The sequence below is a fragment of the Neovison vison genome, chromosome 12, assembly GCF_020171115.1.
Source record: "Neovison vison isolate M4711 chromosome 12, ASM_NN_V1, whole genome shotgun sequence".
NCBI lineage: Eukaryota > Metazoa > Chordata > Mammalia > Carnivora > Mustelidae > Neogale > Neogale vison.
The window spans coordinates 119,354,432-119,379,329 of NC_058102.1; the positions used below are offsets into that span (position 1 = coordinate 119,354,432).

General features: G+C 36.6%; 1 protein-coding gene across 2 annotated transcripts in view; it reads right to left on the reverse strand.

Annotated features, from left to right (window-relative positions):
• UPF2 (UPF2 regulator of nonsense mediated mRNA decay) overlaps positions 1 to 24,898 on the reverse strand; it is a 109,078-nt gene that overhangs the window by 11,497 nt on the left and 72,683 nt on the right. For both annotated transcript variants that reach the window (XM_044228898.1, XM_044228899.1), the window contains exons 14-19: positions 24,617 to 24,892; positions 22,282 to 22,465; positions 17,042 to 17,181; positions 14,098 to 14,202; positions 13,696 to 13,794; positions 7,186 to 7,353 (exon numbers count right to left, since the gene is read on the reverse strand). In XM_044228898.1, coding sequence (XP_044084833.1) covers positions 7,186 to 7,353; positions 13,696 to 13,794; positions 14,098 to 14,202; positions 17,042 to 17,181; positions 22,282 to 22,465; positions 24,617 to 24,892 — 972 coding nt within the window. The remainder of the gene's footprint in view (positions 1 to 7,185; positions 7,354 to 13,695; positions 13,795 to 14,097; positions 14,203 to 17,041; positions 17,182 to 22,281; positions 22,466 to 24,616; positions 24,893 to 24,898) is intronic.

Genomic DNA, 24,898 nt, shown 5'->3' on the forward strand with positions numbered 1-24,898 from the left:
TTTGAACAAGGAAATTATTTGCCCATTAGGAACTTTCGACTCAATAGGAACGACCTTCTAAGTTTAACGACAACTGCTCTACAATTACTTATAGAAGTTATTTCAGTCTTTGAGGATATAATTGGTTTTTAACTAAAGACTGGGACTCATTTAAAGTACATAAATTATCCCTTTCAACACTATCTAATTTTACCCGATCTTCAACTTACCAACTTCCAGGATGAAATCTTTCTTGTTGATAAAAGCAAAAGTGAATGGTTGGTTCGTTCCCACCTCTGCCTGCCTGGCCCCAAACCTCCCACAAACGGTGGGATTACCCTTCCTTGTTCTTATGATCCTGAACATAGCATTTTAAAAAGTACTTCCTCTTGTCAACTATACTTCAATTAAAAGAAAAAGCATTTACACATCCTCTACATCTCCTTTAAAAACGGCTAGCTGTGGACTGTTTATGGTCTGATGAGAGTCCATTTTCTCCTTCATCCACAATTATGACTCTGTGTTTTTCCTGCTCCTCCCCCAAACTTCCTTTCGGTTCCACATTACAATCAGTGCTTTCATGAAATATACACTTGCCAGGCAGTGCTGCAAAGAAGACCATGGATTTTTGTGGTCAAACAGATGAGGTTCACAGCTCAGGCCTACTCTATATTAGTACAATTCGGCAAATCACTTAAGAACACTCTTTCTCTCAGCTATAAAATGATATCAAGACTATCTTTTAGGGTGCTATAAGAATTAAGTAAGATAAATATGTACAGTGCCTAGGACACAGTAGGTTCTCCATAAATATTACCTATTAATAACAAAGGTTATTAATCAAAATAACAAAGTTCAGAATAATAGTCACCCTCATTAGTCACTATACAGCTGAAACCAAAACTGCAGAAAAATAAAATCACATGTCAACTAAAAACATCACTTTCTTAGCAGAATGACACTGACAACCACCAAGTAGAAACTGAAGACCTTAACTACTTCTGTCTACTGTCCTGAGGCCTGTGTAGTAGTCTACATCAGGAATGTGTCTGCATCAGATGGGACTTGCCCCAACTGTGTCTTATTTCCACTAACAAAAACAACTGAAACAAAGTTAAAATAAAATGGTCATCATTCCTGTTAATAAATCTTTTATTTTTCACAAATCAAGAAGATGAACAAAAAATAAGTTAATGAAAAAGTTCAGCTTAAAATAACCTTTCTGCCAGACTCTTTACATGTTATTTAATAGATGAAACAAAAACCTCATAATAAATTTACTCTTCCTAAGCAGAATTACTGAGATGTTGCATTAATTCAAAATGAAATTTTAAATTTCCAGCACTATGCATGAAGAAAGCATTCTGTTTCACCTATATTCCCAAATCCAGGTACTATACTACTGGTAGAGAAAAGCTGATTAAAACCGACACTACAGGGGCTACTGGAAGGTTCAGCTGGTTAAATGTATGCCTTTGGCTCAGGTCATAATCCCAGGATCCTGGGATAGAGCCCAGCATCAGGCTTCCTGCTCAGCGATGAGTCTTCTTGACTCTTTCACCCTGCTTGTGTCCTCTCTCTCTCTCTCACTTGCTCATTCTCTCTCTCAAATAAATAAAACCTTAAAAAAATAAAGTGTAAAAAAACAAACAAACAAACAAAAAACAAAATAACAACAAAACAATCCAGACACTGCAAACAGAGGTGGGCCAAATTATTACAACAGCAGAAGCAGATATGTCAAATTCCAGGAAGACCACAAGAATGAGGACAATTTCCAGCATGATGACTTAAAGCAATTTTTCAATCTTCTCTTAACAATTGTGAAATCTGGTTAGCAGATATATCAGAGATACAAATACTCTAAATAGAATTTGACCTGCCAGTATAAATCAATAAAGACAGAGCTATGTACATTAATACATTAGTTTTAAAGATATACTTACACATAAAAGAACAATGTCTGAAATAAAGTAAGAATTCAGTATGTTTTAGGTATTACTGTTATCACTACAATTACTTTCTTATTTTAATTATAAGTAAGAAATCTGGGCAATGCTGAGTATTGTCACAGTGAAATATAAGAAACCTATTAGGTTTCAAGAATCACAACTAAATTTTAAGTCACTCTTTGTTCCTAGTATCAAGTAAAATGCCTTATTTGAGATAAGGATAAAGAAAGGTGAGGGACACCTGGGTGGCTCAGTGGGTTAAAGCTTCTGCCTTCAGCTCGGGTCATGATCCCAGAGTTCTGGGATCTAGCCCCTCATAGGGTTCTCTGCTCAGCAGGGAGCCTGCTTCCTCCCCTCTCTCTCTGCCTGTCTCTGCCTACTTATGATCTCTGTCAAATAAAATATTAAAAAAAAAAAAAGTGAAAATCTGAGTTTCTCAAAGTAAATTACAGACTCTAATATTACAATGCTCTTACTTATTCAGCTAGCTGCTTTTCCTTAATAGCTTTATAAACTGGTTTTAAACATGTGTAGATATATGTAAACACATTGGGCAAAGTGGCCCAATAAGAAAGGCAGACAGATAATTTCTTGAAATCACAAACTGCAATTCAAAGATGCTTCCATCTGTTACCACATTAAAACACTAAGAGAGAAAACAGGGTGGCTGTTTTTTTCCCCTTTCTGGGTTTCTGATAACATTTAAACTGTCCTTCACAATTCAGTACTAAAGAGATGAATAATGATGGTACTTACCACACTAATAAAACATTATAAAAGAAATTTCATAATGATTTGATTAAAAATATGAAAAATATAGGCTTCTATTCATTTATAAGACTGACTTGAGATAAGTTCTACAAAAGAAAATGTTCTGAAGTCCTTAAAAAGGATATAAAAGAGAGTAATAAATACAGAGAGCACAAGAGACCAATTTCCTGATGCCACCATCACCAACTGACTTTACTGTAAAGCTGCCAAAACATTTTTAAAAGAAAGTTACTACTTTATAGCAAATTAGATGACAAAAAGACGAAAGTTGTTTTTTTTTTTTTAAAGATTTTATTTATTTATTTGAGAGAGAGAGACAGTGAGAGAGAGCACGAGCGAGGAGAAGGTCAGAGAGCGAAGCAGACTCCCCATGGAGCTGGGAGCCTGATGCGGGACTCGATCCCGGGACTCCAGGATCACGCCCTGAGCCGAAGGCAGTCATCCAACCAACTGAGCCACCCAGGCGTCCCAAGACGAAAGTTTTTTAAACTACATTTTCTGGAATGCAATAATTGCAATAAAGGTGACTTAGGCTGTATTTTAAAGCTATTTCATAACTGCAGCTGAAACTGAAATATACACACATAATCCCAAGTATCAATTGCTATAGTCAAAAGATATATAAAACAAATGATGACTCCTTATAAATATTAACTGCAAAAAAATGGGTTGTTTACAAATATTATATATAAAAAATATACTGTACATTTGTTTAGAGCAGTCAAAAAAGTTCTTTAAAACATTATATAATGGTTCTATTAAAACTTCTATTTTAATAGCCAAAACATCTTATTTCAATTCACTATTCTAATTTATAAATGTTTAAATCTAGAAAAATAAATTATGAATAGCATTATCCTCTTTTCAACTACTCATTTCATCAGTACCTTTTATTTTCCTAATGACTACAGAAGAAAGTTATTTCTCAGCAGAAATCTGGTACACAAAGAGATCATTCACTTAAGAACTAAAGATTCCTATAAGGCAAAACATTTCACATTTCTAGAAAAACCGTTAACACAAGAAGGGCCAACACCCAAAAGTTAAATAAAGAAATAAAAATCAGAACAAAGTAACTTTCTTTTTCAGACCACAAAATACCAGTGATGTTTCTTCAAATAATGTTCCTAAAACTGAACATTTTCCAAAATTCCAAATAAAGTTTGAGTTGAAAATTTACTTATTAACCAAGTACTCTGAGCTCTCACTTCATCTTGCTAATATATTTTTAGTAAAGTTCAATAAAAATGTTTCCTTAAAAATTAAAATTTCACATTTTAAGAAATAAAAATTTCCACTCCTCATTTTATAAAATTATATGGGTTATACAGTATATAATCTATCTACTTTAAACCAAAAATATTCCTTCTAAAAAATAAGCAAGTTTTACTTCCATCGATACTATTTAGAATTTAGGACTGCTGAAAAGAATTTATTTTTCAAAGCTTAGAAGTTTCTTAGCTGTGGTTTAATTTATGCCTGCATGTTCTTAAAAGGTCAAATGGTATCTATGAATTGACGAGGTTAAAAGGATTTTCTACATGTCCCTCAAAAAAGGGAGGGACAAATGAAGGAAACGGATTATTTAAATTTTGTGCAATTTGATCTTCACAGAAAGATGTTCTTAAGCCCCCTTTTAGATAAGAAAAATGATCTGGGCCACCTGGGTGGCTCAGTCGATTAGGCATCTGACTTCAGCTCTGGTCATGATCTCAGGATACTGGGATTGAGCCCCATGTGGTAGGGCTCCCCACTCAATGGGGAGTCTGCTTATCCCTCTGCCCCCACCCCTCAGCTCATACTCTCTCTCAAATAAATAAATCTTTAAAAAAAAAAAAAGATTAAGAAAAATGTTTCAAGAAGTATGCCAGTAATACAAATGTTCAGGAGCTGCACTGGAATGGGAACCAAGGCACATCTAACTGAAGTTGCCAAGTACTGCCCTTCACAGTGTAAAAAAAAAAAAAAAAAAAAAAAAAAAAACCAACAAAAACAACAAAAAAACCCCTCTCTTTTGGACCCAGAAAATCTGGTATGGGGTAGGGGAGGAGCTAAGAGTTTTTAAAGAAAACAGAGAATGAAGCAGACCTAAAATGTAATGACTGAAATAGAATAGTGAGCCTCAGAGAACGTAGTAGTCCCTAGGAAAGAAAAGCAGAAACTCTGGGCTTTGAGAATCCTAGGAACCATGATGAACTAGGAGTTTCAGGTGCTCTGAGGGCAGTTTTGCAAAAATCTTGATTCAACACCAAATTTAGGGTCTTGGTTAGAAAAAACCCTTACTTTTCTAGGGACTGAGTGGAGGATGGGGGGGGGGGATTGCCAGAGTTCAAACCTGGCCTGAGGGTGGGTGAAGGCAGAGCTCCCCTAAATGCACAACAACCCCAGAGGCCAGGAGGGAGGAAAGGCCATGACTGGAAAAGAATTATGAAGGCAGTGTTGGAAGACACAGCAGTGCTCTGAGCCTGAGCCAAAGTTAACTGCTGACATACAACATGATGTGAAGCCTTCTCTGGCCCTCCTTTCCAGGGTTCTAATTGTTGTACAAGTTTTGTATCTCAAGTTTTGTATACTGGAAGATTTACTTGCAGTACAGCAAAATACTGGACAACTCTGATCCCCTGAGTACATAAGATTACCCGACAAAAGCAAAGGTAAAAAATTAATTTGAGCACTATCTCTTGATGGCTGTACTGGTGAGGAGGGAATAGACTATCCCTTCCGTCACAGATGACATCTTATTAGAGATCTTGCAGACCATCCACTTCAGCACAGTAGGCTCCCTCCCCCTCTCCCCACCTGTCTCTCTCTAGCCTCTATCTTGCTTTATTTTCCTTCATAGGATTTCCCTCAACCTCACCTTGTGTGTTTCTTCACTGTCTGCCTCCCAGCACTGGAATGAAAATTCCCCTCTCCTCAACCCTCCCAAAGCCCCACCCCATGCCCCCACCCCCTCCTGCCCAGAGGAGGGACTCTGGTGATTGCTGTACATTCTGCACGTGGGACAGTGCCTGGTACATACAGAGCGAACAACAAATTACCTGTTACATGACTGTTTGAATGAATACAGAAGCCAGGTTATTAGACTTATCTATAACAGACTTATTACAGAGTCTATAATTATAAGTCTATATTATAGACTTATCTATAGTAAGTTGTGGTAGCTACCGTATTTCATAGAACATAATGTTCCCTAATTTTAAGATGCTCCATTATTTTACACACCACTAAAATAGGAAAAAATGCTGCCAATTATCACAAGATACAATCAATGCTAGGAGGCAACTTGATTTCAGAAATGTTAAAATGTGAGAAAATTTTTACAGAATTGGTAATGGGATATATATCCTAGAGTTGTATCTGAGAGCTGACCTTTTTTTTCTTCATAGCACACTGCACTCTTTGCAAATACATTTGTCTATCAACCTTGGCAGGATGTGAACTTATGAGGGCAGGGATTTTATCTTATAGATCACCAAAGTCTCAGTACTTGGTATTTGGCATCTAGAAAATGCTCAATAACCAATAAATATTTGATGGATGAACAATGAATCTGTGTATGAATCCCTTAAGTAATAGTTTAGCAGTCAGGGAAATGATTCTGAGGACTGTCTATAAGATAATGGAAAGAAGGAGGAAGCAGTATAAGGAGAATGGAGAAGGATTAGAGGTCAGAAAACAATGATTTTCAAGAGAAATCTTTTTTTTTTTTAAAAGATTTAATTTATTTATTTGACAGAGATCACAAGTAGGCAGAGAGACAGGCAGAGAAAGAGGAAGCAGGCTCCCTGCTGAGCAGAGAGCCGATGCAGGGGCTCCATCCAAGGACCCTGGGATCATGACCTGAGTTGAAGGCAGAGGCTTTAACCCATTGAACCACCCAGGTGCCCCTTCAAGAGAAATCTTAATAACTGAACATTTTCTTGAGCTGTATCTGTCATCATCCTCCTTTCCTTTCCCACCGAGCTTACTTATGAAACCTTTCTCCTGAAAGTCAAAGTATTTATATATTCTAACAAATCTATATGAATTTAAGATTTAAATGTCCTTTCTTTTATGGGCGCCTGGGTGGCTCAGTGGGTTAAGCTGCTGCCTTCGGCTCAGGTCATGATCTCAGGGTCCTGGAATCAAGTCCCACATCGGGCTCTCTGCTTAGCGGGGAGCCTGCTTCCTCCTCTCTCTCTCTCTGCCTGCCTCTCTGCCTACTTGTGATTTCTCTCTGTCAAATAAATAAATAAAAATCTTTTAAATACATAAATAAATAAATAAATAAATGTCCTTTCTTTTAAAACATATCCATTCAGTAGAAGTCAGATGTGTCTTCCACACATATAAAAAATAAAATTATTTCTACCTCTGAGTACTTTAAATGTTTCCAACTCTCCCCTCATAGGCAAAAGATAACTTAGAACCTACAAAACAGTTATTAGTTAAACTCAGTAACTAACAATCAATTGTGAATGCACAGAGGACAGTTTCTTACCTGCTGTTTATTGCCTTTTCTTGTTAACATGACAAACGGCATTGTGTCTGCAGACTCTGCCTCTCCCTCCCCACCACCGAGTGGAGGCCCTTTCCTCAGCTGGCTTTTGAGATGCAAGGGAATAGCAACATCTAGTTGGTGCACTTTAACAGATTCTCCACTTCGTTGCTTAAAGACAGAAATGAAAAAATATAAGTACTCCAAGGTACACATGGATATATGTAAATATAATTGTGAACAATTCATTCAGTGCCATAGTCCCTAAAACACACCAATCACTGGAGCCAAAGTAATCCTTCTGAAAGGTAACCAAACGGAGTTGGCCCCTCCCGTGCCCCTGCTCTTACAGCCGGCTTGGCAGACTTCTGTGACCAGCTCCCGTTTATCACTGTAGCCTCCCCTGAGGCCAAAACACACAATGCTGTAGGTTCTCCTAACTTTACCTGCTCCTGAAATGCACAGCCAAACCACACATCTTCCTACATAATTACCATGTGTCACAAGTGCCTGCTCCTCTGTTAGAATCCTCTACGAGACTGGTGGGGTTCAGCACTGGACACTCTTTCCCTGGTGTCCTCTAGCAGGTGCTCAATTAATGTTTAAAAATGAATGAAATCTATTAATGTTCGGATTAGCTTTATGTTTGTTAACATCCAAGTTTTTAACATTTACACCAGTTTCATCAACCAATTATTTAAACAAACCTTCACTGAAGACTTACTGTGCATTAGGCTTTGAGGTACTAATACTAAAAATATAGTCTCTATCCTCAGAGAGCTCATAACTTGTTGAGAGAGAGAAATCAATTAATTACAATTCATCCAAGTCATATAAACCTGTGTTGGGTGTAGAGTGGCTATATATAAGCTCAGTTGGGAGTGGGTGGATGCTGAGATTTCATAAAAACAATAAAAATGGGACACTTGAAAGTATCTTTAAGGCTTCATATGATTTCTTATAAGCAGATGGTAGCAGAGCAGTCTGGGGGATTTGGAAGGAATTTAGGAAGGGGAAGAATAGGTGCAAAGCAAGTACATGAAACATGGTGCATTTAGGGACCGGCAGACAATTTTCCGTATTTGCTGAAAGGAGCACAAATGAGGAAAGAGCTGAACGTGATTCTTCAAAGCTAAGCAGGGATTGCTCAAAAGGCCATGAAGGTTTTGAAATTGCTTTACTATAATTTAAATGATCTTTCAATATAGGCTCCTTATTTCCAAGAGATTTCAAATAAAATAAAATGGTAATAAGGTGTAAAATTTTGTTATTTCTAAGTTCCACTTTGTTAGAATTTGAAGTTCTCCCAGGTTTGTAAGATTTACAAAGACTTTTTACTTAAAACTTGAAAGGATCAGGTTAGATCACCCTTGATTTATAAATTAACCATTTTCTAATTATAAAATTAACATATTCTCTTTGTAAATTATTTAAATACAGAAATGAATCAGCTAATGTGTCCATCCATACAAACCTCTCCCTCGACCGACCACCTCTACCTGCTCCAAGGTGCCAAAACCAGTATCAATGGGGCATGTTCTTTCAGATTTTTCTTGAAAATACTAATATAAACATAAAAATTTACAAGGTGCAAATGTGCATACTGTTCTATACGCGTTTTTCTTCTTTTTGATTCCATGAGCATCTTTCTAGTTGAGTATATATAGAGCTAATTACATGGCTATGCCCGTATTTATTTAATTGGTCCTCTACTGATAATCTAGACTTTTTTCCTTTCCTTTTTTTTTTTGTCTTTAAAGATTTTATTTATTTGAGAGCAAGTGAGCATGCACACAAGCTGGGGAAGAGGGAGAAGGAGAAGCACACTCCCAGCTGAGCAGGAAGCTCAACCTACAGACACGCGCCTGATACCAGAACCCTGAGATCATGACCTGAGCCAAAGGCAGCCACTTAACCGACTGAGCCATCCAGGGGCTCCTAGACTCTTGTTCTATTACAATATGACATCGTTGCATATTTAACTTCACGCATTTGAGAGACAATTAGTAAGGGTAAATTTTTATATCAAATGGCATCCCCATTTGATAGGTTTACTAAATTTCTCTCTAAAAAGGCTGGACTGATTTACACATTCCAAATGCAGATGTTTACCAACACTTAACCACAATGGGTATTATTATTTTTTAAATCTTAGTATCTGGTGATTTGATAAAAAGGCTCATCCTAATTTAATTATTATTATTATTTTTTAAGATTTTATTTATTTATTTGTGAGAGAGAGAGAGCACAAGCAGGGGAGGCAATAGGCAGGTAAAGAGGGAGAAGCAGACTCTCCACTGGGCTGGGAGCCTGATGTGGGGCTCAACCGCAGGACCCTGGGATCATGACCTGAGCCAAAGGCAGATGCTTAACCAACTGAGCCACCCAGGCACCCTTAATTTGCTTATCCTTTGATTATCGTGAGCTTTAGCATGGTTTCACTTATTTTTTCAATCAACAAAAAGACCCTGGGTCATTCTTTTTTTTTTTCTCATTGGCTTGCAGGATCTGCTGCTATAGTACAGCTATTAACCCTGCGTTATATAGACCATATACACACACACACACACACACACACACACACCCGCCACGCAGCCCACCATTCCCCCACCTCCCGCCCGGTTTGTCATTTCTTATGGCATTCTGTGATGGAAAGCAAAATAGCAAGGTGGCTGAGAACAGCCTACACCACTCACAAGGCTTATGGCCTTAACTGCAGCATGGCAATATTAACAGTATCTGACAGCACTGTATGAAGAATAAATGTGAAGTGTTAATGCAGTACTCAATAGTCTGAACATTTTTTGAGATTCCTGACAAATTTGCAATTAATTCTGTTGTGGAAATAAAATAGAAATTCAGTTTTATTTTTATTGACCATTCACTGAATAATCCATTTCCCTCAACTGATCTGCAATGTTATCTTTACAGTCTAAGCTGTCATGTTTTAGGTCTATTTTAGACTCTCTTATTTCATTAATCTATTTACTGCTGTGCCAATTATTGTGTCTTTAAAATGTTTTATTTTCTTATAGAGTATCGTCCCCTACTTTCCAGAAGTTTCCTAGCTATTTTATTCTTACAGATACATTTAAGAGTAATTTTGTTAAATCTTAAAAACAAGCCCTTTCTCTCTAATAAATAAAATTAAAAAAAAAAAAACTTTCTCTCAAACAGATAAAATATTTTTAACCTACTGAGCCACCCAGGCGCCCCAGATAAAATATTTTTTTTTTTAAAAAGAATTTTGTTAATTCCATTCTGCCTCTATCTCCCTGTTCTTCTCCAACTACCTCCTCCCCCAATCCATCATTCCCATCCCCTGCCAATCTTTCCAGTGGGACAGAATTATGACTACACAAAATCTAAGGACCTGATTTATGGAGAATCAGTATCTTTTACGCTACTGTGTCTTCCTGTGACAACTTTATCAAAAGAAAAAAAACTCCCTGTGGCTGTTTGCTTTGGGTATTTGACAATGTTTGAAAATTAGCGCTTAATTTGGGATTAAATTTTCTCCAGTAGGCTAAACACATACGCATAAATGTAAATTCAAGCTTCCCTCCTCTCTGATCACATCCTCCCATCCTTCTAGCTTGTTTCTTCACGAACTCCCAATAACCAATGATTACTGGATCCTATCAAAAGACTGTATCTTGACTCCATCAGCTTTTCTATTTCTAAATGTTAGGGGCTCCTCAGGACTCAACCTGGAATCTTGTCCTCCTCTCTCTCCAAACCTTTTTTTTTTTTTTTAAGTAGGTTCCAGGGGCGCCTGGGTGGCTCAGTGGGTTAAAGCCTCTCCTTTAGGCTCAGGTCATGATCCCAGGATCCTGGGATCGAGCTCCACATCAGGCTCTCTGTTTAGCAGGGAGCCTGCTTCCCTGCCCCCATCTCTGCCTGCCTCTCTGCCTAGTTGCGGTCTCTCTCTCTCTCTCTGTGTCAAATAAATAAATAAAATCTTTAAAAATAAATAAATAAATAATAAAGTAGATTCCATGCCCAATGTGGAGTCCAGTGTGGGGCTTGAACTCATGACCCTGAGATCAAGACCTGAACTGAGATCAAGAATTGGACACTGAACCGACAGCCACCCAAGCACCCCCTCTCTCCAAACTTTATATGTGGGTGATTCATTTATTGTTCCATCTTTAAGTATGCTCTAACAACCACTCCACTTATGTTTCTCTTCTGATATCTGACAATTCCATTTTGGCATTTCACAGGCTTCTCAAACTTAACATAGCCAAATGGAACTTTTGCTCACTTTCTCCTTATTTCCAACCAGAGATAACTAGCCAGTGGCCTAAGCTAAAAAACCTGTGCTATCCTGGACTCCTTGACCCCACCACTATCTAATCAAGTGCCAAATAAATCTGGTTCATTCTTCTTCCTAAACAACTTTTGATCCAGACTTCATTCCCTGTGCCCTGCCACTATTCTAGACAAATGATCATCATCTGTCACCAGGATCACCAGCCTTCTAATCAGTCTTCCTGACACTCTCCTTGCTTTTCCTCTTATCCCAGCCTAAACCTTCATATGAACCTATGGTTCATACACGACTGTGCCATCCAAAGAAAACCCATCATAAATATCCATTCACATACCAAGCCACCCTCCCCATAGACCCGACTACACTCTGGTAATACTGGCTTCCTTTTCGTTTTTCAAACATTACACATCACCTTCTGCCTCAGGACCTCTGACACACTGTCCCCATATTCTCCCAATTTTTCACCTGGAAGGCTCCATTTCTGCCTGTCTTATCTAAAATTCATGATCTTTGATTATCCTATCTCAACAAAAGCCATTCTGTTCTTTCAGTTCCTCAGCACTGGGCACAATTTGAAATTATGTATTTGTTTAGTTGTTAAACATGTATCTTCCCCCATCAAACTTAGTCTCTGAGGGCAGGAACTAGGTCTGTTTTTATTTACTACCTTCTAAAAGCCCACTGCATAGTGCTAGGCACACAGACATACTCAATAAATACTTAAACAAATGAACAACAGAGTCAACAGTTATTGACTTATGTAAGATAGGAAAGTTAGGTAAGACAGAAAAAGCTTTCTTTTTTAAGATTTTATTTATTTATTTGACAGAGAGAGATCACAAGTAGGCAGAGAGACAGGCAGAGAGAGAGGAGGAAGGAGACTCCCTGCTGAGCAGAGAGCCCAATGCGGGCCTCAATCCCAGGACCCCGAGATCATGACCCGAGCCAAAGGCAGAGACCCTAACCCACTGAGCCACCCAGGCGCCCCAGGAAAAGTTTTTTAAGAAATAGATTGTTGCAGTGCCTGGGTGGCATCTGCCTTTAGCTCAGGTCATGATCACCAGGTCCTGGGATTGAGCCCCACATCAGGTCCCAATTCAGTGGGGAGTCTGCTTCTCCCTCTGCCTCTCTCCCCTGCTTGTGTGCAATCTCTCTCTCTCTCAAATCAATAAATAAAAATCTTTTTTTTTTTAAAGAATAAACTGTTTATTATCTGTCTCTTCAAAGGGAGTATGATCATCTGATGACTTGTGCTCCTAAACGAGATAAATTTAAGACTTCATATTTCTAGATATATGAAGAAGCTTTAACAACATAGGAAGAAACAAACTGGACTAAAAACCTATAGCACTAATTTTTACTTTATCAGAGCTTTTAGACTTGGTAGCATCCACAAAAGTAAAATCCAGTATTTCTTCCCTAAGGATTACTCCCTCAGCACAGAAAGACTACAAAACCTTCCATCTCAAAAATAACCCTTTTACCTCTAGTCACCTCTCCATTTCTCCTCCCTTTCTAGTAAAACTCCTCTAGGGCCACCTGTCTCTGTATCTAGTATTTTCACTTCCTCCCTTCCTGTTTTCCAATGAGCCTACAGCATGGGGCCTGCATACCCTATCCCAGAAGAAGGACTCTCCTCAAATCACTAACAGATTTAACAACAGCCATAAAGAGGGTGGAAGGAAACAGTCCACAGGATGTGACCTCTAATTATAGAAAAACACAATTAATCTAAATTACTGGGAAATGGAGCTTTTTATAAGTCCAGTGTATTAATGTCAAGAATATGTTAAACATTTCTTCAAACACCAAATGACCAATATTCCTCTACATATTTACAAACAAGTTATTCAAATTTTAAATCAAACTTAAGAATTTGGTATATTAAATTTCCCCAAATATTTATCTTTGGCAAGGTTTGAATCCTAAGCAAACTCTAAGTAAAGAGGTCTCAGAAACAAAGAGAGGACTTCAGAGAGAAAAGGCAGTGACTGGTACGATGAAATTACTCTAAGTGTAATATTTACTACATTTCCCCCAGTGTATCTCAAAAAAATGTTCAAATTAGGATGTGGGATGCGAGAAGCACTGGCAAGTGCAAGCTGTATACGTGAGGAAGCAGCTGCCGCGCAGGCAAATGTTTGTTTAGATGTGGAGATCCTTGTGTCAACCAGAACGGAACATGCCGCAATATTCTGTAGTAAGAAGACACTCTGGGGTAGAGGAACCATTCATACCTGAAGATTTTCCAGCATCATTTTATCCAGAGCTTGAATGAAGTCCTCATCTTCCACACAAGGTACGTGCTTAAGTCCACCTCCCTTAATCATTACCTCCTTATTAAAACAAAATGAGAAACCAGACCACAAATTTTAAGATCATGTTTTGGATGGCAGAGTCTTTTGTATTGATAAGCTGGTTCAACATAACTCAAAGAATGAGTGAGTAAAGTATGTAACATTACTTCATGTTAAAAAAAAAAAAAAAGTGTTAATATAGTATTTAGAAAAACAAACTGAAAGTGATTTTCCAAAGGAATATTCTTCAATAATGACAAGAAACACAACTTGAGTGGCTAAAACTGAAATAATAAAGAGAATGTGGCATGATTTCAAAAGCCAATTTTCAGCCATACATACAGTATTTTCTTCATCAGTTTCATTTTCTTTATTGGAGTCTGTAAGGTAATCGGTATTCTCTTCCTCTTCCTCCTCACCTTCATCATCATCATTATCAGAACCCTCCTGAAATTATTTTACATTAGAAGATTAAAACATTTTGAAAAGGATCTCTATTTTAAATGCTTTAAGATTTTAAAACTTTCTGTATAATTGTTCATTATTCTCAAGTTCCAGCCTTTATGTAGTCTGCCTACAACTCAGAGCAAAGTCAGCTGGCATTAGCTGAAAACTAATGTACACCAGTAGCTGAAAACCCATCTCACGATCTTCCACTGATCTAGTAACACAAAGATCCTTTGTAGAAACTCCTCCTTGTGCTGCAGAAGGAATGAGCTTCCTGAACCTTTTATGTATTTCTCCTCCCTGACTATTTTGAGACTGAATTTCTCACAGCAGTTCTTTAATACCCATCTAACTCTGAAAGTCAATAAGTAGTTCAAATTTAACATGGTTAGCAGCTGAAATCAAGAACATCAAAAATTTATAAAGCACTACAGTGTATGAAGCACCTCAGCTTGGAAGGTGTGCGGACATACCTCATTCTGTTTGCTCTATAAAATTCTGAAGAAGGCAGGATAAGCTTTCATGTCCCCATTTTTATACAGGACAAAAACAACGCTTGGGTAAGTTAATTGACCTGCCCAAGGACACACTTGCTTATTAAGCAAAGGAGGTAGACATTCTGATCCCCACACTTCTCCCATCCTCTCCTGTCAATGTCCCCACCTCCTCTTCTATCAGCCAAATTTCCTTTTCAAACAGAAGACTGGAAATAACCTGAGTGATTCTGCACAAGGACACACACAAAAAAGCACACAGTTGCACGATATCTGTGTATTCTTCCATTCCCAACAACAAAATTCAGTCTCACTCAGTTCTGTAAGTTTAAAAAAAAGACTACACTAAATCCAGCTTCTTCTCATTATGCTGAGAAATAATGTGAATGAGAAATATCACCTAGGAAAAAAAATGATTTAAATGTGTCACAACCTTTTCAGTATACATAACAATTAATTCCAAAAATCCAAAGACGGTATTATAATTTACTATACAGATAGAGATTTTTAGCGCTTCTAAAATGGAAATATTCTGGGAATGTAAGAAATGCATTTACTTTTTTCAAATGTATTAACTTTTTTTTTTTTTTTTTTGGAGAGAAAGCAAGTTAGAGAGAGCACGAGCTGGGACAGAGGGAGGGGCAGAGGGAGAGGGAGAAGCAGGCTCTCTGCTGAGCAGGGAGACCAACGTGGAGCTTGATCCCAACACCCTACGACCATGACCTAGGCCACAGGCAGACACTCAACGGAATGGGCCACCCAGGTGCCCCGAAATGTATTAACCTTTTTAAACATAAGTCTGTAATTCAAAATCAAATTTGCAAGAGATATTAAATTTGCTTGAAAAAAGTAATCATTTCTTAGCACTTAGAAAATATTTCCTATTCAAAAATTAAGCTAAACTAAATTAAACGCATAAACTTTTCATCCTTACCCTTTATTTTTATATTACTCAGGCAAAATAAAATAGATTACCTTTTGAAACTGAAATGCTGATCAAGAATTCCACATCCTAATGCCTATTATACATAATAATCTGTGCACTCTGGAAGTGAATGGACCACAAAAGCTGGCTAAGGAAAGCAGGGGGGCAGCAGAGCACAAGTCACACTGTCTGAATTCAAATACTGGCTCAGCACTTAGTGAGATCTTGGGCATATTAAACTACCTGTGCCTTATCTTCTCACCTACCTCACAGCATGGTATGAGAAATGGTAATATAAATATTACTACTACTATAATGATAAATTAAATCTTACACTTACTGCTGAATTATATAAATGCTATACTACAGAAAATTAGAATTTTAGCAGAACATTTACTTCACCTTTACTGTTATCTTTAATTTACACAGCTGATATTCAGGAGGAAATATTCTGGCTATTTGGTGCTAGGAATAACTCTGAAAGGCCATATGGAGCCAAGGACCAAGCTGAGGACCAAGAAGAATAAAAGAGCACAATTTTTCTGAAGAGTACACTGTAGCCCTTTCTCAGCTGAAGTTGTAGAATATCTCACACTGCTCTTATGAATCAACCTATTTTCTCTCTTTAAAATGTTTTCCCTGAGCATCTGGGGGGCTCAGTTGGTTAATCTACTGCCTTCGGCTCAGGCAGTGGTCCTGGAGTCTGGGGATGGAGTCCCACATGGGGCTCCCAGCTCCGTAGGGAGTCTGCTTCTCCCTCTGACCTTCTCCCCTTTCATGCTCTCACTCTATCTCTCTCAAATAAATAAAATCTCTTAAAAAATAAAATAAAATAAAATGTTTTCCCTATACTTGGAGAGCAGCCATGGGGAAGGGTGGTCTTGAGAAGAAGACAAGGCTCATGCAATGCCAACTGAACACTGTGTTTTTCTACTTAGCAAACACACATGTATCATGTATGATATTTACAACTGCAATTGGAAAAGTAAACAATGGTGAAAAATTATACAACTTTCAAAGTTCTATTTTACTTTTTAAAAAGAAAAAATACATCCCAACTCTTCAGATGAGAAATACAGGAAAATGAGTCACTTTTCAATGACACACCTACTAAGGATGTTTAATTTATTAGATTCTGTTTATCTAATTAGTGCAGCAGCAAAATCTACTCCAAAAAAATGTTCCTACTAAAAAAATGTCTTATGATCTGGTAAATACTATGATTTTCTTACTTAAAAAAAAAACAAAAAAACCCCACCTTAATTCCAGGGGTTTTATAACAGACATATACTACTGGTTACAGTTCCTATAATAAAACTAAGGAGGAGATCTTACTTTACAAATTAAAGAAAACTTTGGCTCAAATAATCAAGATACTCTTGTACAGATGTACCTATTGCCTATAAACAAAAGTCATCACCTCTTCTTCTGGTTCATTTACTTCACTTTCATTTCCAGATTGTTCTTCTGTTTCAGCTCCTCCTTCTTCTTCTTCTTCATCCTCTTCAAGATTTTCTCCTTCTGTCATGGAATCTTTTGAATCTTTGTCATTTACTAGGCCTTGAAATGAGGAGAAAGTGGAATAAAAAACATAAAAAGGAGTAAATTTTCAATATTATACCACTTAATTTTTTTTTTTTTTTTAAAGATTTTATTTATTTATTCGAGAGAGAGAGACAGTGAGAGAGAGCATGAGCGAGGAGAAGGTCAGAGAGCGAAGCAGACTCCCCATGGAGCTGGGAGCCCGATGTGGGACTCGATCCCGGGACTCCAGGATCACGCCCTGAGCCGAAGGCAGTCATTCAACCAACTGCGTCACCCAGGCATCCCTATACCACTTAATTTTTAAGTGAGATCATTTAACAGCCATTTTCTCAGAATACTAAGAATACAATTTAAAATTATTTGAGAAACATTTTACAAACTACAGAGACCTTCATTTCAACAAAAAAGAATTAACACATTATATATATGTATATTATATATACATAAATTTATACATTATATATATGCATATATACATATTATACATTTATACATTATATATATGCATAAACACATATTTTTTCTTTCAGCTTCTGTTTATCTCCATCTCAGAAGAACACAAAACATACCAGCATATAAAATGCAGCCTTAACCATGTAAGATGAAGCCTCAGCCACACTTTTTATCACGCGACATTTTAGAATACCTCCAACATCAAAGATATAAAATTAAGTTGCCTTCATAGAGAAATCATTTGGCTATCAATCTGAATGTCTGCACATTAAGATTGAGGGAAGGAGGCAAAGTTATATCACCAAAGGGCCTAATTTTTTTCTTCAGTATTGGCATTCTCCTCCTGAGAGAACCCTGGCTTGAATTTGCTTCCAAAGCTCAAGGCCTAGTCAATTCTTAATTAACATCTGAATTCCAAACCACTCTACTCGCAAGATGCCTCATCTGATCTGACTTTCTGCTGCTCTCTCCTGAGCCTTCTCTGATAGCTGGGCCTCTTTGTCACAAAGCATAATACTATCTTGGTCTCCTGCTCATCTGATACTCTTCTCAATAGAGAATATCCTTCAAAGTACACTTTCAAGTCCTTCCTGTACATTCCCTAAGTTCAGTCTAAATTTTATACTTTCTGTATAAATTCAATGAGTACCTCAACCTATTACTCTTCCTACTTGCTCCTAAAGCACTTGAATTTCTCATAGCACTTTACATTTAAGGATACACCATTACAACTTTTTTTTTTCTAAAGATTTCATAACCGTTATATCAGATTATAGGGCCCTTGAAGACAAAGAATTGTTTTATATATCCAAAACTTATCATAGGCCATATATTGATAAATACACACTAGGTGTTTAGTAAATAATTATTTATTCAGACTCTTAGATGATTAGAGCAGAAAGAAACTTTAGCAATCATATAATGATTTAACTCTTTCATTTTATGAGGAATACTGAATTCCAAAGAATTTGAATAACCTATCCAATAGGAGTAAAAAATTATTCCAGTGTCTTAAGTTCAAGAAATTAACCATGAAGTAACAAAAACATGAAAGTACAAGGTGATTAAGGTAGGTAAATGAAGTTTTAAAATTTTAAAAATTAATACTGAGAAAAGAAGTTGTGGCTTCAGAATGAGAATCCATTAACTTAAAATTTCTGTCACTTATTAGTTTTCAAACACAAAAACAGATTTTATACAGAAACATTTTATTTATTTACTTATTTATATATAGGCACTTTAAGAGCAGAATATTAGACTGTTATTTAAGCTATCAAAGCCAAAAAATTTAGTCAACTGTCTAAATCTAAACTTTCTGAGTAAAAAATATCACAGTGCTGATAAACTCACATAGCATGAGCGGTCCTTACACCTTTTTTCTATCCACCTAAAACATGCATAGTGGGAAGAACTATAATGCAGAAGAGAGCACGCACAAGCAGGGGGAGCAGCAGGTAGAGGGAGAAGCAGGCTCCCTGCTAAGCAAGGAGCCCAATGTGGGACTCAAGCAAGGAGTGGGACCTCAATCCCAGGACCATGACCTGAGTCAAAGGCAGATGCTTAACTGAGCCACCCAGGTGTCCCTAAAAATATTTAACTCCATAATCCATCTGCAGTTTGATAGGTTGTGGCTCTGTATCAATTTTCCTCCAAAATGCTGACCTGCTGCCCTTATCCTATTTTTAATATTCCTAGTTCATTATATACAAATTATTTTTTATTTAATTGGGGGGTGCTTCTAGGCCTTTTGTTCTGTTCTACTGATTTTTTTTACTAATTTGTGAAATACACTGTTGGCTTTATAATTTATTCATGTGGCTTCTTTCTTTTTCACTTCCATTTCCCTCATTTCTATTCCTTATATGATGATACAATCTAGAAGTTCCAAAACAAGATTAAATTATATTGCCTATGACCATTTTGGTTTTGTTCTTAAATTTAAAGAGACTGTTTTAGCCAGTAATTCTAAGTCTATACTGAGAACACCAAGATACACATAAATATCACACAAAAATGTTATTTATAGTAATGTAAAACTGGAAATAACCTAAGTGCCAAGCAATAGGTTTAAATAAATTATGGCATATTCATACAAAGGAATACAGCCAATTAAGAATTAGAAAAATATTTCATATCAGGAAGAAATTTCATAATATATTAGGTAGAAAAAAATCTAGTTATAAATACGAAAAAAATTTTAAAGGACGAAAACATATACCAAAAAATGTCAACACGTGATTATTCTTGTGTATGGAGCATGATTTTTGTTTTCTTGGTATTTTTCTCATTTTTTGCCACAAACAAGTACTACTTTTTTTTTTTTTTTTAAGATGTATTTATTTATTTATTTTTTGGCGGGGGCCTTTCTTTTTTTTTTTTCAATTTATTTTCAGAAAAAAATTATTCATTATTTTTTCACCACACCCAGTGCTCCATGCAAGCCGTGCCCTCTATAATACCCACCACCTGGTACCCCAACCTCAAGAGCTTCTGTGGATAATATGTACCACTCACCAAAATTTAAACCTATTTCTTAGAGATGAGAAACTCTGGACAATATAATTATATCCTAAATATTGTTTGCTTCTTTTGATTCAGGGAACAAGTTATTTATTTTAGAGAAAGAGAAAGTGAGTGGAGGGGCAGAGGGAGAGAGAGGGAATCCTCAAGCTGACTCTGTGCTGAGTGCAGAGCCTGATGTGAGGCACAATCCCACAACCCTGAGAGTATGACCTGAGCCAAAATGGAGTCAGCCATTTAAATGACGGAGCCACCCAGGTGCTCCAAACAAGTACTACTTTGAATAATATAAAAATGACTTTCAAAAGAAAAAGGAACTTTGTAGCTCTTTAACATTGGGCTGTTACCAAGTTAAAATGATAATGAATTTACAAAGTGCTTGAAAACAAACAAAAAAAACTACCAAAGGCAAGATATGGAAATAGAGTAATATAAACTGTTCCTATACATCTTCTTCCTGATACTTAGATTCTAAAACAGGAGGAAAATGGGACAACTTGAGAGCATACTGATTCTAGTTGCCATCATCTTTAGAGTTTGATCCACAAATGGTGGCCTGTGTTTTCCTTCCCATATTCTAAACAAGAACAGACCCCTCAAAAGAAGCCCGAGGTCCTTTAACTTAACCCTTTGCTCTATAAAAAGGATAAAGTATAAAAAGGATAAAGTATACCATACTCTTCACTGCTACTAAACCAGGTGTCAAACTAGTATTACCTGATGCCCACTACACAGAAAGTACCATCTGTACAAGTTTTTGGGAAACAAGGCTAAGACTTAACTATATCAAAGCATCTGAAATAGGGGCGCCTGGGTGGCTCAGTCTGTTAAGACTCTGCCCTTAATCTCAGGTCATAATCTCAGGGTCCTGGGACTGAGCCCTGTGTTGGGCTCTCTGCTCAGCAGGGACTTTGCTTCTCCCTCTCCTTCGGCCCTCCCCCACCTTCTCGTGCTCTCTCTCAAATAAATAAATAAAATCTTTAAAATAAAAAATTCTTTAAAAGCATTTGAAGTAAATGAAATAATCAAGAGAAGTGAGTACTCTGCCTGAAATGATCATTTTATACAATTGGAAATCTGAAAAGGAAAAAAAGGGTAGTTAACTGGGGACAAAGTTCAAAGAAAAAGGAATCACATATGCCCTTCTGGGTGGAGTGGTAGAAAAGTGAACAGCTGCATAATCAGTAGCACCTTTAAAAATACCTTTAAAAATAGATAATAGCAATCATATTCTCCAGAGGATGGACCCTTGGAGAAAGAATTAAAATGCTGGATATAATATGAAAAAAATAGTTTTAGAGGAAAAAACTCACAAATACTTCTGCCATGAAAGGAAGTACTTTAGATAGGCAACATAGTAAATTTATGCAGTTAGCATAAATGGTGAAGCTTAAGGATCCCCTAATAACAGACATATGGGTACCAAGTGCTGGCAGAAAATAAAACATTAGCTTAAAGCCTAAAAACGTGTCACTTTGAAATGACTACAATAAAACAAGCTAACATGCTAAGAACTATTAGCAAGCAAAACGGATTGGTAAGGCTGCATCTCATTCCAGTTATTTCCACTGATAAAGTTAGTCAGCTCCTAGTCCCTTGTGGGAGCTGTTCAAGAGCTAACTCTTCTTCAAGAACAGTCTCAGAAGAATGTTGAGAAAGTAAACAGACCAATCGTCCTATAGCACATAGTTCTCACATTTTCTCTAGTCCTAAGAAATAGAGATTACTCTCCCAAGTAAGGTCTGAAATTCCACAAGGTCGTTCCAAAACTTCTGATACTCCCCCTACAGTGTCTGCCTGCACTATGTTAGAAGATAATGCTTGTTTAAAATATATACTGTATACGTAAGAAATGCTTTCATCAAAGGTGTTTTCTATTAGCAGTAAAAATTCCACTAATTAAGAGAGGCTGACAGGAAGTGTTTTTCCATCACTATCCCTTCCTTACATGACTATTCTCCTCAAAATTGGGATTATTTAATCAAGAAGTATGTCACCCAGGTCTTACCTACACTATTATACAACACTCAACAGTGAAAACAGAAAGTATACAAAAGCAAACACTGACAACAATATAAAGCAAATTCTAGAAACAATCTGCCAAACATCATCTTCGTTTTCTCTCTGTAATTAATTGCTTACCTAGTTTTATTAAGAATTCTCGTTCCAAGTCGTGTACCTGCCTGATGGATTCTTCCAGAGAGTTACAGAGTTTGATCTTTGGTCTTAGCAGTTCTAGTGTATCACTGATCATGTAATCTATGTCAATAGGAAATGGATGGTCTTTTGTCCAAACTTCCAAACTTTTCTTCCACCAAACATAACGCTGATAACAAATGAAAAATAAGTTTAGCTATAGGAAATTAAAGAACAAAAATATTTTAAAATAATAATCTATATTGTGATATTACCTAGTTAAAATAACTAAGCTAAAGAGTTATACAAAACACCTACCATTTTTATTAATGGTCAACAGTAATAACCCTAATCCACTTTCTAAGCCATTTGGTGATTTTAATTTTTTTTTTTTATTACAACTGTCAAAAATCCTTTTTAAACGCAAGGAAAAATCGTAAATAAAATATCAAATAAATTTCCAGGTACTGAAACAAGGCAGAAATCCCACTCCCAAACCCCAAACAGGGTTTAAATATTTATTTTACAGAACAATAAAACCAAATTCAAAGCCATAGTTTTGATACATTTTTATTATTTTCTCTATGCTACTTGCTTTGATTTTTAAGCAAGTCAATTAAAGTATCGGAAGATACAAAAAAACGTATCTGAAGATACAGTTTTTGAAATACATAAAAACCATTAATTCACAAGCATTTATTGGACAGCTACTATGTCATACATGGTGCTGTTCAGAGATCTTCCCTCGCTTCTCCTAGCCTGATTTCTTCATTCTATTTTCTACTTTGTAATCTGTAAATTTAACTAAAAAGCACAACCCAAGAATTTGCTTATATATAAAAGGGTATCCTTCTGGGTGCTTTCTCCTCTCCAATTTGTTTTAGGTCCTTGCTACTGACATGTGGACTTCAACTGGGACCTTGTCAGAAATGCAGACTCTTGGGCCCCCACCCTAGACCAAATGAATCACAATCTGCATTTTAACAGTATCTCCAGGTGGCGCATATGTACATTAAAGTTTTGAAGCACCACTGTGAAAGTCCTTTCCATCTGGCCTTCCCATACTTAACTGTACATGTACATTTTCTGACCTAGAACACACTGCCCTCACCCCCCAGGCCTTACTCACTCCTTACTCCCAACTCCCTAGGTATATATCCTGCTACACATTTCTGCTTGTTACTCAAAAACTGCTTTTGTCTCCTTCTGCTCCTAGATAGTTCTGAGTGGCTTTTTTCTCTCAGTCTGGGATTTCAGCGTGAATGCAAATAAGGACACTCTTCTGAAAGAGAGTTTACTTTTGATGCTGAGAGTTACAAGTGACATTTTGCCACAAACGTTTGGTTTCGATACAGTCTCCAATGTATGATAGTCCTTGCATATTACCGGCAATCTGACTCTCAAATCTGTAGAATTTCCCTCCCCATTTTCTTCTTATCAAGTCAGAAAACAAGCGAGTAACAAGTTGTTCTCTACTGCATAGGTACGGTGACAGAACAAAGTTATCTGCTCTTCCCCCAGAGCATTTGCCCTCATTTAACAGTAGCCACTATGTGGATATATTTCTGATACTACAAAAGTTATAATTTTAATTGTATTTTCTTCACCAAAATAAGTGAAGAAAATACTAACAAGAGATTATATACATTAGAATGATCATATATAACTGAATGGTGCTTTTGGTACTTTATTTTAGTAACACCTGGAAAATTCAATAGTGAGCAGTTAAACCTAAATCTAAGTTAACTTTTGGAACACCAACCTTATAAAAGTTGTAGATCTGTCTCCATACTTGTTTCTGAATTTAATTTATATTATACTTAGTCTAAATTTTAAGTTTATATAATTAACTGATATTGGGACAGAGAAGCACAACCCAAGAATTTACCATGAATGAACAAATATTTTTTCCTGTGTTGAGAAGAGCATATTTTCCCCAAAATGACAGAAAAAAGTGAAATCATTTAGAAACAAGAATTTTAGATGTAAAATCAGAACACAGATGAGTTGAAAATGTTATCAGACGTATAAAAAGTCATAAATTATCATACTAAAACAATAATCCATAAATTATACCAAATTTATAAACCATACCAAAATAGTTCCCCAATGATCATTGTTAATCGTAAAAGCGACAATGCAAATAGAATGTTTATATAGTAGAATTCTTTTCATCATATATGTTTAATCTCTAAAACATCCTTGCAGGAAGAAAAAAAAATCTAATCTAATGATGAACACATCTTATATGTGATATATGAATGCTGTGTTTCTTCTCTAATATTTCTGTAACACAAGCAACTCATTAAATGATGCCAAACTGAATATTTAGTTTACATACCTGAAAGTATACAAGGAAGCAATCAAGTTTTCGTTTACTGGAACCTCTGTCAAAGTACTGGCCACAGGTATCCAAAATAGTGCACACTAGTCTAATTCTGAAAAGGTGTTCAGGAGGATCTAGTGAACTTGGAGAGCCATCTGGGTTAACACCAAATGAAGTAAAAGAATAAAGAGTTCTAAAAATAACAGCTGATTCCACCATTCGATAATTATAAAGTTCCCCTAAGAACTTGGCACTGCTGATACGTCTCTGATTAAATTTAGGCTGGTTAACCTAAAG